A 20,958-nucleotide genomic window follows, 5' to 3' on the forward strand; every position below is an offset into this window, starting at 1 on the left:
GGGGAGAAAAGCGCTTTGAGTGCTGTACAGTACTTACCCCTCCTCCTGCTCGCTCCTCTCAGGGCCAGCGCTGCTGTGTCCTGGCTGCCTGGAGCGTCAGGACGTACAGAGCGCACTCTGACCTGACGCTGCAGGAGGTCAGGTGACTGCAGCGCCAGCCCTGAGAAGAGAAGACAGCCAGGACAGGGAAAGTGCCGGCAGGAGAGGTAAGTTACTTTATTATTTTACAGTCTGATCTGAGGTCTGATATGGAGGTCTATGGGGGGTCTGGAGGTCTGACTGGGGGTCCGGCTCTGGAGGTCTGACTGGGGGGTCAGGAGGTCTGACTGGGGGTCTGGAGAGGTCTAATGGGGGTCTGGAGTGGTCTAATGGGGGTCTGATTGGGGGTCTAGAGGTCTAATAGGGGCTGGAGGTCTGATTGGGGGTCTGTAGATATAATGGGGGTCAGATATCGGGGTCTGGAGGTCTAATGGGGGTCATATATGGGAGTCTGGAGGTCTAATGGGGGTCTGGAGGTCTGATATGGAGGTCTGGTATGAGGCCTGATATGGGGGTCTGGTATGAGGTCTGATATGGGGGTCTGGTATGAGGTCTGATATGGGGGTCTAAAGGTCTGACTGGGGGATCTGGAGGTCTGACGGTTTGACTGCGGGGTCTTGAGGTCTGACTGAGGGGTCTGGAGGTCTGACAGGGGGTCTAGAGAGGTCTAATGGGGGTCTGGAGAGGTCTGATTGGGGGTCTGGAGGTCTAATAGGGGGTCTGGATAGGTCTGATTGGGGGTCTGCAGGTCTAATGGTGGTCTGGAGGTATGATTGGGGGCCTGGAGGTCTAATGGGGTCAGATATGGGGTCTGGAGGTCTAATGGGGGTCAGATCTGGAGGTCTAGTGGGAGTCTGGCGGTCTAATGGGGGTCTGGAGGTCTGATATGTGGGTCTGGAGGTCTGATATGGTGGGCTTGAGGTCTAATGGGGGTCTTATCTGAGGTCTGATATTGGGTCAGGGTCTTACATGTAGGTCTAATGGTGGTCTGATCTGAGGTTTAAAACTGGGATCTTATATGGGGTCTGACATAGAGGTCTAAAGTGGTTTGGTCTGAGATTGGGGGCTTCTCATTTAGGGTTTTATATGGGGGTCTTATCTGAAAGGTGTTTTTTTTTTATTACTAGCGCACAATATAAAGGGGTGTTTTTGTACTGACTCACTGTGGTACCAGTATTTTCAGGGGGACTGTTTCTGCAGGAAAGTATTGGGGAGCACAGTGGACACAGTATTGGGGGTGGCAGGATGGGGTGTTGAGAAGGTGGGAGGATGATGGAAAAGTAGGAAAGTAAGATGTCTGTTTGTTAAACTCGACAGAGATGAGGCGCGGCTGAAAGAAGTCACCATGGTGGTCTGGTCTAACAGGAGAAGAAGAGGAAAGAGAATATCTACATCAGAGAGGAGAAGTCACTGGATGTAAGAGGTATGTGGTGCTGTATGACCCTGTATGTTCTGTAGTGCTGTATTTTCCAAGTACGCTATGTCTTTAAAGTGGTTGTCCGTTTTTTTTTGTTTTTTTTTGTATGAGCGCTGTCTTCTCTGCTCTGTTTAGCTGCTCATCACTGAAAATGCTATGGCGAGCAGGTGAACACAACAGAGAAAGCAGCTCTCATATGAGCGCTGCCCTCTCTTCAAACAGCTGATCGTTGGGGGTGCCGGAGGACCCCGGCCGATCAGATATTGATGACCTATTCTGAGGGTAGGTCATCAGTAGTAAAAAGAGAGGACTGGAGGGAAGGGGTTAGTTTGAGATTTTGGCATGGGGGGGCCGTTTCAATATTTGCCTCGGGCAGCGGAAAAGCTAGGTGCACCAACGCAAGAGTGAAAGGTGGGGGGGTCCAAGCTGAACTCTTGCACCAGGGCCCATGAGCCTTTAGCCACGCCCCTGTCAGCAAGCCATTTACATAACAGCATCAGCTCCCTCAGCGTTTTCAGGCACACCAATTATTCGGACATTATTACGTCTCAGTCTATTTCAAGATCATCAGATTTAGATATAAGCAGTGAGATATTGTGTATTACACACTGAAGGTCTCTTTTTACAGGCGGTACCTGATCCTCCATTGTACTTAAGGTACTTTCACACTAGCGTTTTTGTTTTCCGGTATTGAATTCCGTCACAGGGGCCAGTTTTATCCTAATGCATTCTGAATGGAGAGCATTCCGTTCAGTATGCATAAGGATGTATCAGTTCAGTCCCTCTTACATTTTTTGGCCGGAGAAAATACTGCACCATGCTGCAGTTTTCTCTCCGGCCAAAAATCCTGAACACTTGCCGGAATGTCGGATCCAGCATTCATTTCCATAGAAATGTATTAATGCCGGATCCGGTACCAAGTGTTCTGGAAAAACGGATCCGGTTTCCCGGTCTGTGCATGCGCAGACCTTTAAAAATAAAAAAATAAAAAAAATACCAGATCCGATTTTCTGGATGACACCGGAGAGACGGATCCGGTATTTCAATGCATTTGTCAGACGGATCCGCATCCGGCTGACAAATGCATCCGTTTGCGTCCGGATTGCCGGAACTGCCTGCCAGAATCCTCTGCCGCAAGTGTGAAAGTACCCTTAGTCGGCCCACCATCTCACCGATCCACTCCTTCACTCGCCTCATGTCTTGTCTGATAAGTAAAATGTCCTCCTTGAGACCCCCCTATATGCGTATTCAACGAGGTAAGCGCCCTATTGCATTGCGCCACCGCTACAAAAACATCCTTGATGGTGGGTTCTATCTCAGGAGCAGTCCCCATGTCCAGTACTGTACTGACCTTCATCTCTGTGAGTGGTATAGGGCAGGAGCCGGCATTCCCAGTGGCGTCCGTAAGTTCGGATGCCTTGTCTATCTCCAGATATGGGGTGTTTGCTGAAAGTGTCGAGGAGCAGGCAAACTTTTCTAATTGCACAGCCACTTCTGACATCTTCGCAGCTTGCGCGGCGCCATGTTGTTTGGCCGGCGTAGCAAGGCTGCATTCCTTCCCCTCCTTTTCTTTGGCCTTTTGGCGCGTCATGTTGTCGCAGTTCCACACAGGCTAATGGTTAGTTGTACAGCAAAACAGCAGGTAAACTGAGAATATACAGGAGACTTAGCCAGGAACTCAACACCATGCACCTGCTTACATGCCCCCATCATAATGATTTATTCCTTCCTGATAGTGGGGGTGAGTCTGCTGAACTATAGTCACATAATGCCATGACTACAGTTCTGCAGGTCAGGAAGGAATTCACAACATCATAAATCATTATGATGCTGCAAATCCACTTCAGATGAGCAGTGTCCATAACCGGAAATACAGCTCCCACACGGGGCATCTTTCCCAGAGTGAACAAGCTCACCTGAAACTGGCCTGAATGAAGTCCTCATGAATACATCATTGAATAGCGGGCATGTGCTTTCTGTGGTCTCCACGTATCCATTGACTTTAATGTTTGCATTCACACATCAGTGATTTTCCATGGACCAAGAATCCGTGGTGACACCACAGAAGCAAGTCCTACTTTACCTATGATTACTAATTCCTCAAAAACATCATAGTCTATGGGTCCAAGAAAACCATCCGAGCGTGATTTTCAAGGATCGTTGTACATTGGAAACCAATGTTTAGTCTGTCAGATACAAATAACAGACTGAGGGCATAAAACACACATGGATCAAACACAGATTCTTCATGGATGAACTACTGACCATCTTGTCACAGAGTTCATCAAGGACGTGTGAAAGAAGCCTAACATTTCTTTGAAGAAATTAGTACCTCTGTTTGTTCACCTAGGGCACATCTGTGTTTCATGGCTTGGTGCTTCTGACCATATTTGCCAGCCAAGCTTCAGACCCAATGGTGTGTAATGAAAAACTACTGCCACCAAAGCTATTGTTCTAAGGCCTTATTCACACGACCGCTACGCTGCCAGGTTTCAGGTCTGACAGCCCCATACAAGACAAGTGGGCCAGTTTTACACCAGTCTTTGTTTCTCCACAGCGCTGAGTAGGGATGATCAAACTTCATATTTTGAAGTTCGTGTTCGGGTTGGGGTATATGCTGAATTGCGTTATGGATTCCGTTACCACGGACCATAACGCAATTACATGACAGAATGCATAACGGAATACCTTTAGAGGCATTCTGTTATTCATTCCGTCATAATAGAAGTCTATGGCCTGCATAACAGATCCGTCCGGTTTTCGTTATGCTGGAGTCCTCTCCTGATAACCAGGCATGGGATTCATCCTGTTCTGTCATGTTCTCCAGATCCGGTTGTTAACATAACAGCGGCAGCTGGAGATGAGTACTTCCATTCCATAGTTTAGCTCCCTAGAGGTGGTATGTGTGTAGTGTATATATGGTGTATTTATGTATGTGTACCATGTATTTAGTGTATTTATGTGTATGTGTGTTGCATATATATGGTGTATGTGTCATGACGCCGCGTGTCCGCCATTTAGTAGGGAACAGTTGTTAAAATTTTGAATACCCCCCCTGGGGATAACCCCTTTAAATCTGACACTTTTGTCTAGAAATACTACTCCAGTTTTCAAACCACCCTCCTCATTAAAATAGCTAACCGCACCCACTTCTCCACCTACTTTTCAAAACTGGAGTTATTGGTGGAAAAACCGACAAGACCCCCAAAAAGTTGCAAAAGTCCTATTTTGTGACTTTGGGAACAGAGAATTCTGGAGTGTAGGGCTTAATAAATACCCCCTTAATAAATAGATTTATTTACCTGGATGTATTTCCTAAACCAAGATCATGCTGCATGAAAGAATAAATGCGCCATGTTATACAGTATATTTGTGCAAGAAAGACCAATCAGACAGCTACCATGTTGAACCTTCGGGACCAAGTGCATTGCAAACTCATTGGCCCTAAGGAAGCCTGTTCATGAACTCTAGCGGAGTGTAGTATTATTTCAGAAGTATAACTAAACAATTTACGTGAAAATAGGAAATTGTATGTAATTGATATATGCTTTATGCATTTCAGGTAACCATACTGGAAGCCAGCAATAGAGTTGGAGGTCGTATTCTGACACACAGAGATCCAGACGGCTGGTATGCCGAGCTGGGACCCATGCGTCTTCCATCATCTCACAGGTAACATTTACCGAAAAATTATTGGAATAGAGTCACTAACTTTGAATAAATCTGCAGTTCATTTTCCTTAATGTCTGATTTTCTTTCTTTTTTTTAACGTTCCTTTTTTTGGTTCATTAACCCCTTCCCACCCCACTACATACTCATTAATTGTTCCAACAAAAGGACATAATAAATGTGCCCATGCTGTCACTTGTGATCCCAGCACTCAATAGTTAGCGCTTACAGTTTAGTGTTGTGATGAGCCACAACAACTGCCGTTCGCCTTGCTGGTATTTGCCCGTCCAGCGTGCGGGATGCCTATACTGCTGCCAACATTCTTGCCCGTGCCACAGGCAAGGTTATCGGGATAAGAAGACTAGTGAAGTAAGACGATAGTTGGAACCTTTGTATCGGCGCTGTAGGCAGGAAACTTTGTACCAGGTGAATATTGGTAAAAAGCAGTAGTTTTTATTCTTTTGTCGACACGTTTCAAGGGCGTACAGCCCTCTTCATCAGGACAATAATACAATACAATAGAGTGGTTACAAATGTGGTCATTTAAACAGTGTTTTGGTGCGCAGAAACAGGTAATTGCTGGCGGGGTAATGTGTGAGTGACAGTGACGGTACCGCTAGGATACCCACCCCCTGTATGTGAATGACAGCAGAGTGAGAACGAAGAGATGCTGTAGTACCGCCCACCTGTAATGGGGCGGCAGCCAGAGCGGGGATGACTGCTTGGTAATAAATGCTGCTGCGGTCCAGTCCCCCCCACCCCTTCATGCAGTGGTAGCAAAGGTGGGGATGGCAAAAGGGTAAAGAGCGCTGCTGTGGTCCAGCCCCCCTCCGGTACGGAGTAGCAGTGAGAGCGGGGATAGCAGCAGGGTTAGGATCGCTATTGCGGTGGGAGACGTACTGCGGTAGTTGGATCCCCTCTGTCACGGAGTGGCAGCGGGGTAGAAATTGGAGAGGATCCTCACTAGCAAAGCAGGGATAGCAGCAAAGTGAGGATCGCTATTATAGTCCGGCCCCCTGTCACAGAGTGGCAATGAGAGCCGGGCTGACAGCCAGGTAAGGAGCACTGCGGTAGTTCGATCCCCTCTGTCCTCCCATACTCTAACAGTTAATGGTATATACTGTATGTTCAATATGCCATAAATATAGTATTTCAATTGGTAATACCCCTTTAAAGTTTATTTTCGGCCCTTGGTTCAGGTTGACAATGTGGCCCCCAACCAGAAAAGGTTGTGCACCCCTGCTATAGACTTTCGGCAGAACACCGGCCTCACATGTTGTACAGGGTTCACATGCTGCCCAGCGGTCTCCATCTCTGGACAACGCATGCATTTTATAGCTGGACGCTGGACGCTTCAACAGTTGAAAATAAATTACTACCAAAAGGGCTTTCATTCTGCCCATACAACCCCATCGATCCATTTGAGCTATACCTAGATATTCAATAATTTAGGAGAAACCTGATGATAAAAAGACATTTCGAATTCAAAAACACTGACGAAAATATAAATAAAAATAAAAATAATTCTGACTTTTTGAATGAACCTTCTGCATACATACATCAAGAAGTTTGTCCTAAATAAAAAAAAATTCCCATTCAAAGCCATGGATACTTCATACCAACATTTTTTGATCTAGTATCCACGGACATAAAAAAGATGACATCCAAATCCAAACCACCAACCCTTGGTCTCATTGAGAATCTAACCATCAAAGAAAAAAGTGCCCTTAAAATACTCAAAAACAATAAAGAGCTTATAAACCGCCCAGCAGATAAAGAAGGCGGAATAGTCCTACAAAACTATGAGGACTATAAAAAAGAGGCCCAGAATATTTTAATTGATACCATAAAAAATGGCTGCAGAATATCCCCTACAGCCAGTACAACCGTATTAGGCGAAACTGTACATATAATGAGGACTTTTCGCCAACAAGCCAAAATCATGCAAAAGAGATTCATAGATAAGGGATATCCTAAGAGACTAATAAAAAACGCTTATGACAGAAGTATTTTGAGCACACAGGAAAACTGCTTGGAAAGTGTAAATAATAAAGAGACACAAGCAGAAATGTGCTTAACCACTTCAACCCCGCTAGCTGAAACCCCCTTCATGACCAGAGCACTTTTTACACTTCGGCACTACACTACTTTCACCGTTTATCGCTCGGTCATGCAACTTACCACCCAAATTAATTTTACCTCCTTTTCTTCTCACTAATAGAGCTTTCATTTGGTGGTATTTTATTGCTGCTGACATTTTTACTTTTTTTGCTATTAATCAAAATGTAACGATTTTTTTGCAAAAAAATGACATTTTTCACTTTCAGCTGTAAAATTTTGCAAAAAAAACGACATCCATATATACATTTTTCGCCAAATTTATTGTTCTACATGTCTTTGAAAAAAAAAAAATTAATGTTTGGGCAAAAAAAAAAAAATGGTTTGGGTAAAAGTTATAGCATTTACAAACTATGGTACAAAAATGTGAATTTCCGCTTTTTGAAACAGCTCTGACTTTCTGAGCACCTGTCATGATTCCTGAGGTTCTACAATGCCCAAACAGTAGAAAACCCCCACAAATGACCCCATTTCGGAAAGTAGACACCCTAAGGTATTCGCTGATGGGCATAGTGAGTTCATAGAACTTTTTATTTTTTGTCACAAGTTAGCGGAAAATGATGATGATTTTTTTTTTTTTTTTTTTTTCTTACAAAGTCTCATATTCCACTAACTTGCGACAAAAAATAAAAAATTCTAAAAACTTGCCATGCCGCTCACGGAATACCTTGGGGTGTCTTCTTTCCAAAATGGGGTCACTTGTGGGGTAGTTATACTGCCCTGGCAATTTAGGGGCCCAAATGTGTGAGAAGAACTTTGCAATCAAAATGTGTAAAAAAGGACCGGTGAAATCCAAAAAGGTGCACTTTGGAATATGTGCCCCTTTGCCCACCTTGGCAGCAAAAAAGTGTGACACATCTGGTATCGCCGTACTCAGGAGAAGTTGGGGAATGTGTTTTGGGGTGTCATTTTACATATACCCATGCTGGGTGAGAAAAATATCTTGGTCAAATGCCAACTTTGTATAAAAAAATGGGAAAAGTTGTCTTTTGCCAAGATATTTCTCTCACCCAGCATGGGTATATGTAAAATGACACCCCAAAACACATTCCCCAACTTCTCCTGAGTACGGCGATACCAGATGTGTCACACTTTTTTGCTGCCAAGGTGGGCAAAGGGGCACATATTCCAAAGTGCACCTTTCAGATTTTGCAGGCCATTTTTTACACATTTTGATTGCAAGGTACTTCTCACACATTTGGGCCCCTAAATTGCCAGGGCAGTATAACTACGCCACAAGTGACCCCATTTTGGAAAGAAGACACCCCAAGGTATTCCGTGAGGGGCATGGCGAGTTCCTAGAATTTTTTATTTTTTGTCACAAGTTAGCGGAAAATGATGATTTTTTTTTTTCTCTTTTTTCCTTACAAAGTCTCATATTCCACTAACTTGCGACAAAAAATAAAAAATTCTAGGAACTCGCCATGCCCCTCACGGAATACCTTGGGGTGTCTTCTTTCCAAAATGGGGTCACTTTTCCCATTTTTTTATACAAAGTTGGCATTTGACCAAGATATTTTTCTCACCCAGCATGGGTATATGTAAAATGACACCCCAAAACACATTCCCCAACTTCTCCTGAGTACGGCGATACCACATGTGTGACACTTTTTTGCAGCCTAGATGCGCAAAGGGGCCCAAATTCCTTTTAGGAGGGCATTTTTAGACATTTGGATCCCAGGGCAGTATAAATACCCCACATGTGACCCCACTTTGGAAAGAAGACACCCCAAGGTATTCAATGAGGGGCATGGCGAGTTCCTAGAATTTTTTATTTTTTTTGCATAAGTTAGCGGATATTGATTTTTTTTTGTTTTTTTCTCACAAAGTCTCACTTTCCGCTAACTTAGGACAAAAATTTCAATCTTTCATGGACTCAATATGCCCCTCACGGAATACCTTGGGGTGTCTTCTTTCCGAAATGGGGTCACATGTGGGGTATTTATACTGCCCTGGCTTTTTAGGGGCCCTAAAGCGTGAGAAGAAGTCTGGAATATAAATGTCTAAAAATGTTTACGCATTTGGATTCCGTGAGGGGTATGGTGCGTCCATGTGAGATTTTTTTTTTGACACAAGTTAGTGGAATATGAGACTTAGTAAGAAAAAACAAAAACAAACAAATAATTTCCGCTGCCAAAAAAAATGTCTGAATGGAGCCTTACCAGGGGGGGGGGTGATCAATGACAGGGGGGTGATTAATGACAGGGGGGTGATCACCCATATAGACTCCCTGATCACCCCCCTGTCATTGATCACCCCCCCTGTAAGGCTCCATTCAGACATCCGCATGATTTTTTACGGATCCATGGATACATGGATCGGATCCACAAAACGCATGCGGACGTCTGAATGGAGCCTTACAGGGGGGTTATCAATGACAGGGGGTGATCAGGGTAATCAGGGTGATCACCCCCCTGTCACTGATCACCCCCCCTGTAAGGCTCCATTCAGACATCCGCATGATTTTTTACGGATCCATGGATACATGGATCGTATCCACAAAACGCATGCGGACGTCTGAATGGAGCCTTACAGGGGGGTTATCAATGACAGGGGGTGATCAGGGTAATCAGGGTGATCACCCCCCTGTCACTGATCACCCCCCCTGTAAGGCTCCATTCAGACATCCGCATGATTTTTTACGGATCCATGGATACATGGATCGGATCCACAAAACGCATGCGGACGTCTGAATGGAGCCTTACAGGGGGGTTATCAATGACAGGGGGTGATCAGGGTAATCAGGGTGATCACCCCCCTGTCACTGATCACCCCCCCCGTAAGGCTCCATTCAGACATCCGCATGATTTTTTACGGATCCATGGATCCATGGATCGGATCCACAAAACGCATGCGGACGTCTGAATGGAGCCTTACAGGGGGGTTATCAATGACAGGGGGTGATCAGGGTAATCAGGGTGATCACCCCCCTGTCACTGATCACCCCCCCTGTAAGGCTCCATTCAGACATCCGCATGATTTTTTACGGATCCATGGATACATGGATCGGATCCACAAAACGCATGCGGACGTCTGAATGGAGCCTTACAGGGGGGTTATCAATGACAGGGGGGTGATCAGGGAATGTATATGGGTGATCACCCGCCTGTCATTGATCACCCCCTGTAAGGCTCCATTCAGACGTCCGCATGTGTTTTGCGGATCCGATCCATGTATCCATGGATCCGTAAAAATCATGCGGACGTCTGAATGGAGCCTTACAGGGGAGTGATCAATGACAGGGGGGTGATCAATGACAGGGGGTGATCAGGGAGTGTATATGGGTGATCACCCGCCTGTCATTGATCACCCCCCTGTAAGGCTCCATTCAGACGTCCGTATGCTTTTTGCGGATCCGATCCATGTATCCGTGGATCCGTAAAAATCATACGGACGTCTGAACGGAGCCTGACAGGGGGGTGATCAATGACAGGGCGGTGATCAATGACAGGGGGGTGATCAGGGAGTTTATATGGGGTGATCATGGGTGATCAGGGGTTTATAAGGGGTTAATAAGTGACGGGGGGGGGGGTGTAGTGTAGTGTAGTGTAGTGTAGTGTGGTGTTTGGTGCGACTGTACTGACCTACCTGAGTCCTCTGGTGGTCGATCCTAACAAAAGGGACCACCAGAGGACCAGGTAGGAGGTATATTAGACGCTGTTATGAAAACAGCATCTAATATACCTGTTAGGGGTTAAAAAATTCGGATCTCCAGCCTGCCAGCGAACGATCGCCGCTGGCATGCTGGAGATCCACTCGCTTACCTTCCGTTCCTGTGAGCGCGCGCGCCTGTGTGCGCGCGTTCACAGGAAATCTTGCGTCTCGCGAGATGACGCATATATGCGTGACTGTGCGCCAGCCTGCCACCTCCGGAACGCACATGTGCGTTAGGCGGTCCGGAGGTGGTTAAAGGGCTTCTGCCACGCGCCTGTCTTGATTCAGTGCAGGCGCCCGAAGAGAAGGAGGTTCACCTCCTCAGCACTCCCTCAGTGCGCCTGCGCCGATGACGTCATCGGCGCAGGCGCACTGAGGGAGTGCTGAGGAGGCGAGCCTCCTTCTCTCAGAGCGCCTGCGCCGAATCAAGACAGGCGCGCGATTTTTGAAATGCAGACAGGGCCAGCCGGAGGAGGAGATTGCGGCTGGCCCTGTCAATCAACAGGAGGAGGGGGCGTTTTTTTGCGGCTGCTACCAGAAAGTAGACGCCCTACTTGCTGGTAGACAGGTAATTAGCATATTATAAAAGTACGTTTTTTGCCTTATCTACAGAACGAAAATGATTAATAACATACTGTATAGATATATTGCAGGATAGGGATTATAAGTACCCAAAAAAAAAAAAAAAGAGTTTAGTGGGGTGACAGAAGCCCTTTAAACCTCATTATTCTATATAACACATCCAACAAAACCATTCGCTCAATATTAGCTAAACATTGGCACATTTTGCAACAAGATCCTTACCTAGAAAAATGTCTACCATCACAACCCAGGATAATCTACAGAAGGGCCCCCACCATAAAGAATATTCTCCTGGGCTGGTGTGGTTACACGTGTTCTGCGGTTGTGAGGCCGGTTGGATGTACTGCCAAATTCTCTGAAACACCTTTCGAGACGGCTTATGGTAGAGAAATGAACATTCATTGCACGGGCAACAGCTCTGGTAGACATTCCTGCAGCCAGCATGCCAACTGCACGCTCCCTCAAACGTCGCAACATCTGTGGCATTGTGATGTGTGATCCAACTGCACATTTCAGAGTGGCCTTTTATTGTGGGCAGTCCAAGGCACACCTGTGCAATATTCATGCTGTCTAATCAGCACCTTGACATGCCACACCTGTGAGGTGGGATGGATTATCTCGCCAAAGGAGAAGTGCTCACTAACACAGATTTAGATAGATTTGTGAACAATATTTGAGAGTAATGGGTCTCTTGTGTATGTAGAAAATGTTTCAGATCTTTGAGTTCAGCTCATGCAAAATGGCACCCCTCATCCTTTATGTGATTAAGCACTTTAACAGTGATTATGCTAAAAATATTCCTACCGGGCCAGCGCTGCGCTCCCTTGTGTAATTAGGTTGCAGACACTTCCTGGATTGCTTGCCGTACATTCGGCACGTGATCCTAGCCCAGTTCCAACTCGAGAAATGTGGCACATGATCCAGGAAGTGGCTGCAACCTAATTGCACTGGGAGCGCAGCGCTGGCCCGGTAGGACTATTTTCAGCATTATCACTGTAAGGCCTCATGCACACGACCGTTTTTTTTTAAGGTCCGCAAAAACGGGGTCCGTAGGTCCGTGATCCGTGACCATTTTTTCGTCCGTGGGTCTTCCTTGTTTTTTGGAGGATCCACGGACATGAAAAATGAAAAAAAAATGTAAGTCAAGTTTGCCATTGAAATGATAGGAAAAAACGGACACGGATCACGGACACGGATGACAATCTTGTGTGCATCCGTGATTTTTCACGGACCCATTGACTTGAATGGGTCCGTGAACCGTTGGCCGTGAAAAAAATAGGACAGGTCATATTTTTTTCACGGCCAGGAAACACGGATCACGGATGCGGCTGCCAAACGGTGCATTTTCCGATTTTTCCACTGACCCATTGAAAGTCAATGGGTCCGTGAAAAAATAATGAAAACGGCACAACGGCCACGGATGCACACAACGGTCGTGTGCATGAGGCCTTAAAGTGTTTGATCACATGAAAGGGAGGACCATTATAAACTACCGTAATAAATAAATTTAAAAATAAAAAAAATTGCAGAACCATTTAAGGCTTCCTGTTCTTTGAGAGCAGCTACATGGAACACAAAACACAATACACAGGAGCTGACCTTATTGACTTCTGTTTTTGTAGGCATGCTCTGTGACCTGTGCAGAGGTCAGAATGGAGTAGATAAGCTGTGATATCACCTACTGTGAATGGTGGAGCCTCTCTTATCTATACTGAGGTGATAGCTGTCCTTGTAGTCCTGCCTGTGGTGATTACGTTATGGCTTCTGAAAATTTACCTGTACACAGAACATAATGTGTCAACATATTAATAGACCTAGTGGCCAGTGTGAAAACGACATTATTTTAATTTAATTATTTTTTTTAAATAGATAGTGACATGGAAAATCAAAACTAGAATCACCAAAAATTCTACAAAAAATATGTTTAATATAAAATTGTGATTTTAAACAATAGGTCCTTTTCTGATGACACATTCCTTTAAGAAGACTCACTGCAGAACACATGTACAGATTTGATATGGATAATCTCTCTATTACGTTTTGCAGCATTGTACGTGAATATATTAAACAGATGGGACTGAAATTAAACACTTTTATTACATCTGATGAAGACACTTTCAGTTTGTTCAACAATATCAGACATACAAACAGAGAGGCCAAAACGACACCAAATCTGTTTGGATTTGATCTAGAACCTGGAGAGAAAGGTCAATCTGTTAATGATCTTTTTTACGAATCAGTTCACAAGGTATGTAGCAAATGAGGGTGTATGTAATGTCTCCCTACATTACATAGGTCTCCCTACTTCACTAGGTATGAAGTGATATGGGACCAGGGGAGTATATCGCCAAAAGGGGTGTCTGGGAATTCTGCTGTGTCTGCCTAAAGGGCTTTCCCATTGGTTATACCCAGCGATCGGTGAAACAGATATGACTAAGAAATGGCTGAAAGGAATATTTAATGTTAATTGCTGTGTTTTTTCTGGGTTTCTTGTTTAGGTCGTAAAAGAAACAAACAGAAATTGCAATGAAATATTAGGCAAATTTGACAAATCTTCCGGGCAAGTAAGTTACGATCATATGGATTTTAAATAACATTATTAGGCCTCATGCACACGGCCGTTGTTTTGGTCCGCATCCGAGCCGCCGTTTTGGCGGCTTGGATGCGGACCCATTCACTTCAATGGGGCTGCAAAAGATGCGGACAGCACTCCGTGTGGTGTCCGCATCCGTTGCTCCGTTCCGTGGCCCCGCAAAAAAAAAATATAACATGTCCTATTCTTGTCCGCGTTTTGCGGACAAGAATAGGCAGTTATATGTAAAGGCTGTCCGTGCCGTTACGCAAATTGGGGAACACGCACGGACGCCATCCGTGTTTTGCGGATCCGCGATTTGCGTACCACGGTCGTGTGCATGCGCCCTTACACTAAGTAAAAACAACCTGTTTGTCACAACAGGATTAAAACAGATACATCTTTACGATCAACCAGTGACAAAAGTTGTTTCTTCCAGCTCATCTCTTCCCCTCCCTGTACAGTGACCTCTGCTCAGTTCACAGAGCATGCTTAGAAATGTTATTGAAAAACTGAAACAGGCCCAGCGTCCAGCTATAAAATGCATGCGTTGTCCAGAGATGGAGACCGCTGGGCATCATGGGAACCCTGTACAACATGTGAGGCCGGTGTTCTGCCGAAAGTCTATAGCAGGGGTGCACAACCTTTTCTGGTTGGGGGCCACATTGTCAACCTGAACCAAGGGCCGAAAATAAACTTTAAAGGGGTATTACCAATTGAAATACTATATTTATGGCATATTGAAAATACAGTATATACCATTAATGTCTAGTTACACTTCCAGGACTCCCAACTAATGGGACAATACATGAAAGATTCATGTGAGCAGCCACAAGACATAGACATACATGTCTGCCACCAGATGTTTGGGGGCCGCATAGAATGGTATTGAGGGCCGCATGTGGCCCCCGGGCCGCAGGTTGTGCACCCCTGGTCTATAGTTTGCCGAAAGTCTATAGCGGAAGTCACGTGGTTCGCTGCGCAAGCGCACAAGCATACTTCCACGGATCATCGGAATTATCGTCTTAAAGTGACAGTCATCTCCAGTAAAATACAGCATCTACATTAACTTGTACCCTCGCGGGCTCGCTTCGCTCACCACGCATCGGGCTCGGCCTTGCGTTATAACACATAACACTGACTCTATGCCGCCATTGATAGTCTCTTTCTTTACCATCCATTTCCTTCTTTACTATCAATGGTGGCATAGAGTCAGTTTTACTAAATGCTGAGCAACGAGGCAAGCGAAGCGAGGCCACGAGGGTACAAATTTATGTAGATTAATGAGCGCTGGGGGGGGTATAGAGACTGTCACTTTAAGAAGTCTATACCCTTAAGTGTGCGCACGCGCGGTGTGCGAACTACTGCAGTGGAGGCTGAAGGAATGATTCGCGGAAGTACGCTTGTGCGCTTGCACAGCGCACCACGTGACTTCCGCTATAGACTTTCGGCAACTATCTTCTACTGCGGCTGCACACCGGGGTCTGGTGCAGTCACTGTACTTCATCACGCCAAGCCCAGGCCAGAGTGGCCATCATGTCCTGCAAATCCAAAGTCTGTTCAAGTCATGCCTTAGCAGTGGCGCGGCTTCGCTAAACTCACGCTCTGACTGATCGGACCGCCTCCTTGACTTCAAAGCCCAGAATGTGCATGAATTTAAATGATTAAAATGCAATTTATACTGAATCTTTTCCCATAAACTATATATCAATCTGCTCAGCTCCTCCGGCTCTTTATAATGCTGATGGTAGATTCAACCGAATTTTCAAAGTGACACGTTCCCTTTAAACCAGGCACAATACCTTGTAGATCTAGCTCAGCTGAATATAATTCTTTTCAACAAAATTACTTCTAATTAATGTGCATATGACCAGTAAAGTTCACTGAGGGCGGGCACATGCCACTCTGTGCACCCTTGCTTCTCCTGCTTTCTCTGCCAGCATCTCCCTCCCTTTCTTCATTGACAGGGCCAGGTTCCTGCATAGTGATCTCCAATAAGCAAGGGTGTACAGAGCGACTCTGGCCCACCCTCTGTGCAATTTTTTAAAAGCCACTTACTAATTTAATCTTCCTTCTTTTTCTCAGCGGACCGACGAACGCTAGTGTGAAAGTAGCCTCATTCTGGCCTCCCCTGGTTGTTATGGGTTATTATGGACTGCAGTGGTGGCCGCACTTACTCACTGTAAGGCCCCATTCACACGACTGTATTTTTTCTCTGCATGCGATCCGCATTTTTTTGTGGCTAGGATGCGGACCCATTGATTTCAATGAGTTTGCAAAAAAATTAAATTCAGACAGCACACAGTGTGCTGTCTGCATCTGTATATCCATTCCGAATCTCCCCCCAAAAAGATAGAACATGTCTTATTCTTGTCCGTTTTGTGGACAAGAATAGGCATCGTTACAATGGGTCAGCAAAATAAATGGATGTAACACAGACGCCATATGTATTTCTTTGCAGAAGCACGAGCATTGTGGTTTTGCAGTCTGCAAATTGCAGATTCGCAAAACATGGATACCGGTCATGTGCTTTCCGCATTTTGAGGTACAGAACGCCCGGCCCATAATAGAACAGTCATATCCTTTTCCGTAATGCGGACAATAAAAGGACGTTTTATTTTTTTGCGGAACATACAGACATATGGACACAGAATGCACACGGAGTCATTTCCATTTTTTTGTGGCCCCATTGAAGTGAATGGTTCTATTGAAAAAATGGTCACAGACGAAAAATACGTTCATATTCGTGAGCTCTAAGAAACAGCTCTGGCCTCTCTGGTGCCTCATTTCTTTGCCCCGACCACCTTGTATCTTTGCTTCTAGCTTGTGTAAGACAGCTCCATTGCTTGTGCGGCTTCGGAGCTGTTCTACACTGCTAGGGCAGCTTCAGGGACAGAATCATTACAGGCCCAGGGTGCACACACCCAGGCAAGTGGTGGTATTACATCATCCTAGCGTCGCTTACTTGTGCCATCAACCATACTGAACATTCTGAACTGAGCAGAAAGCTCAGGGCTTGCAAGCAGATGCAGCCCTGATATTAAATAAGGAGAGAAAAGAAGAAATGAATCGCACATCCACTGCTAATGCTATGATCTCATCCCTGCGTTCCTGCAGGAGACAGCACTAAATAGCGCATGTGTACTACCTCCATGCTACATGCTAAATGAGGCATTTGTGTACATTTTGATCAAAAGGCAATAAGCTCACTCACCACGCCAAGGTTGCCTCTATGAGTGGGTCCTAACCTAAATTTGGCGCGGCGCTACACGGCGACCACCAGCGCTGTGGCACCATCCCGGCCGGCGGCGGGACCCAGTGGCCAAACAGCACCCCTGCTGCCTGACTATGCCATACCTAGCTCTGGGCCCCACCAACCAGCCAGAAAAACAGCACAGTGGCCCCCATGCAGCACCGCACCATGTGAACAGTTGTCAAAGCTCATCTGCTCTGAAGCTCACAGGAACTCCAACTGAGAGCATGATAGGCTAATTTAACCCCTACTACTGAATACTAGGCTAATTAAAAATCACCTGGCTAGTGGAAGGAGTGCAGGTCCAGGGACAGAATTCTATGTATTAAATAAGGAGAGAAAAGAAGAAATGAATCGCACATCCACTGCTAATGCTATGATCTCATCCCTGCGTTCCTGCAGGAGACAGCACTAAATAGCGCATGTGTACTACCTCCATGACAGTGGCGTAGCGTGGGTTGCCAGCACCCGGGGCAAGCCAAAAATTGCTACTCTCCTCGACGTCTTCATTCAGAGATAAGACCACCATGATAACTTCTTTCAGCCGCTTCTCGTCTCTGCAGAGTTTCACCGAAAAAAATTTAGGTTCCTCACTTTACTATCATGCTCTCCTTCCTTCAACACTGTCATCCTGCTGCCCCCCAATACTGAGCTAGAGCCAGACAGATAGCTTTCATTCCCCCTGTATATTATAATGGCCCCCTCTTTATTATTAATGTACTGGCCCCCTCTTTAATAACAAAGAGGGGGCCATTATATTAGCAAAGAGGGGGTCATTACATTAATAATAAAGAGGGGCCATTACATTAATAACAAAGAGGGGGTCATTACATTCATAACAAAGATGGGGTCATTATATTAATAATGAAGAGGGGGCATTACATTAATAATAAAGAGGGGCCATTACATTAATAATAAAGAGGGGGTCATTACATTAATAATAAAGAGGGGGTCATTACATTAATAATGAAGAGGGGGTCATTACATTAATAATAATAATGTACTGGCCCCCTCTTTATTATTAATATAATGGCCCCCTTTTTATTAATAATGTACTGGCCCCCTCTTTATTATTAATATAATGGCCCCCTTTTTATTATTAATGTACTGGCCCCCCTCTTTGCTAATATAATGTCCCCCTCTTTGTTATTAATGTACTGGCCCCCTCTTTGCTAATGTAATGTCCCCCTCTTTGCTATTAATGTACTGGCCCCCCTCTTTGCTAATATAATGTCCCCCTCTTTGTTATTAATGTAATGGCCCCTCTGTTATTAATGTACTGGCCCCCCTCTTTGCTAATATAATCGCCCCTCTTATTGCTGTGCCAATGCCATTGAATATAGCCTTTCTGCTCCAGTCCTCTCCTCTCCTCTCCCACCCCCCATACTGCCGCCAGAGCCTCTGCAATTAGGTAAGTTAACATTAAAAAAAAATACTTACCTATCTCCATCCCTGCTTGTTCCCGCCGCAGGCGGTCACGAACGCCTCACTGTGCCTTCCTGCGCCGCGTCATCGCGTCATCTCGCGAGACCCGACGCAGGAGGTCACAGTGAGGTTATCGTGACCGAGTCCTGCGTCGCTCGCCTCTACTGCCTTATAGGCTTCAGGCCACTAGGCCTGAAGCCTATGGGGCATAACGGAGGGGACGGGAGCCATAGGCTCCCGTAGCCCTCATTGAAATTTCGGATGCCTGGCGCCCCCTGCAATTTGGCGCCCGGGGCAACGGCCCCTCCGGCCCCCCCTACGCTACGCCCCTGTCCATGCAACATGCTAAATGAGGCATTTGCAGCCCTAAACTGAAGACGTGAGACAACCCCTTTAACTGGTCATTTGCATATGTATTAGAAGTACTTTTTCTCCAGAATGAAGCTGAGGATCACTAAGGTATCATTACATTCATCTGACCTACAGGGTACTGTGGTTGGTTTATCAGTGAATTTCATTTTCACAGAATCCCTTTAACAACTTAATCACAGCAGTAATACAGTATTCTTGGAGAACATCTCCTAAAGTTTTATTGGAATAACTGGAGATTTAAACAAAGTGAACTATTTAATGTGAAATCTTATATATTTTATTTTATAGTCTTTCTTGGTGGAAGAAGGAAGTTTAAGTGCAGGAGCTATTCAAATGATTGGACACTACATGGCATTAAACGGTGATTGGCACACTTCATTTTTGGAATCAATATTTGATGAATCAGTCTTCAATGCCAGCAGGTACAGCCAAGACACAAAATGCTGTGGTGAACTTATAACCAATAGGTCCACACAAAAATCACATTTTAGGCATAATCAGGAGACATTTAATAATGGCATCAACAGTCATCATGTAATACAATGAATTGTTATTTTGTCATGTTTATCCTGGACTTATTCTAACCATATTTCCATTGTTTTTCATAAGGATGGATGAGATCACAGGAGGTTTTGACCAGTTACCCATAGCTTTATCACGTCATGTTAGAAGCGCCATCAGATTGAATTCTACTGTAGTTAAAATTTTGAGGACGGAGAAATCTGTGATCGTCCAGTATCGGAAAGATAAGTCCTCTGCTCTCACCATGATATCTGCAGACTATGTCATTATCACGTCCACCGCCAAGGCCACTAGGCGTATAGAGTTCAGTCCTCCACTGAGTAACGAGAAGTACAATGCTCTGAGTTTCGCTCACTATTCAGGTGCCACAAAGATTTATCTCAGCTGTATTGAGAGATTCTGGGAGAAGGATGGGATAGTTGGTGGAAAAAGTTCTACTGATCGACCATCTCGTTACATCTACTACCCAAGTCATAACTTCACCAATGGAAGAGGTCTCCTCCTGGCATCATACACCGACGAAGACGATTCCATGTTTTTTATATCCCTCAGTGATGAAGATTGTGTTGATATCGTCCTGGAAGACTTGTCCATCATCCACAGGAGACCAAAGGAGATACTGAGAAAACTCTGCCCAAAGTATGTGGTGAAGAAGTGGAGTCTGGATCCATATTCCATGGGAGCATTTGCCTATTTCACACCATATCAGTTTGGAGATATGTATGAATACTTATCCACACCAGAAGGCAGAATTTACTTTGCTGGGGAGCACACATCACTTCCTCATGGCTGGATCGACACCGCTTGTAAGAGTGGTTTGAAGGCAGCAAAAGATATTCATAGGGAAGCCAACATGTTCTTCCATCACTGAGTTTTACTTTATTTCTGAAGAAAAGCTATGAATGCCGTGTTGTAAAGTCTGCTAAATAATATTTTTGGTTTTGTTCTATCTTAGAATTAAATAAAATTCATATATTAAATTAGCATATAGCAAATATATACAGAGTTGGGTGATGGAAGAGAAGTGTCCCATTCAGACAGACATAAACAGTCCCATTTTATCATCAAAATGACAGCAGTAAGATCCATATCCCTGTGGTTCAAGTAAACTGAACTTGGGTTCTTTGGTGATCCAAGTTAAGTTAACTTTAACAACGTAATGGGTCTTGCAGCCATAATGAAGCTAATAAACTGTTGCTTTATAGCCATCTGAATATTTCCTTACAGTATTCTGCATCAAATTAGAACCTAGGTACACCATACTATTTTCTATATTTTTTGTTGAATACTATGTGCTGTTGGTGCTGGTTGGCAATAGCTGGCTGTAACAGGGTT

At 45.0% G+C, this 20,958-nt stretch overlaps 1 protein-coding gene across 2 annotated transcripts in view; it reads left to right on the forward strand.

Annotated features, from left to right (window-relative positions):
- The window catches only part of LOC122928754 (L-amino-acid oxidase-like), a 32,582-nt gene extending 11,975 nt beyond the window's left edge, over nucleotides 1–20,607 (forward strand). For both annotated transcript variants that reach the window (XM_044281936.1, XM_044281937.1), the window contains exons 3-7: nucleotides 5,019–5,128; nucleotides 13,526–13,727; nucleotides 13,978–14,043; nucleotides 19,390–19,523; nucleotides 19,711–20,607. In XM_044281936.1, coding sequence (XP_044137871.1) covers nucleotides 5,019–5,128; nucleotides 13,526–13,727; nucleotides 13,978–14,043; nucleotides 19,390–19,523; nucleotides 19,711–20,494 — 1,296 coding nt within the window. In that variant the 3' untranslated portion in view covers nucleotides 20,495–20,607. The remainder of the gene's footprint in view (nucleotides 1–5,018; nucleotides 5,129–13,525; nucleotides 13,728–13,977; nucleotides 14,044–19,389; nucleotides 19,524–19,710) is intronic.
- Nucleotides 20,608–20,958: the final 351 nt, after the last annotated feature.

This window comes from Bufo gargarizans, chromosome 2 (genome assembly GCF_014858855.1).
Source record: "Bufo gargarizans isolate SCDJY-AF-19 chromosome 2, ASM1485885v1, whole genome shotgun sequence".
In the NCBI taxonomy this organism is placed as follows: Eukaryota; Metazoa; Chordata; class Amphibia; order Anura; family Bufonidae; genus Bufo; species Bufo gargarizans.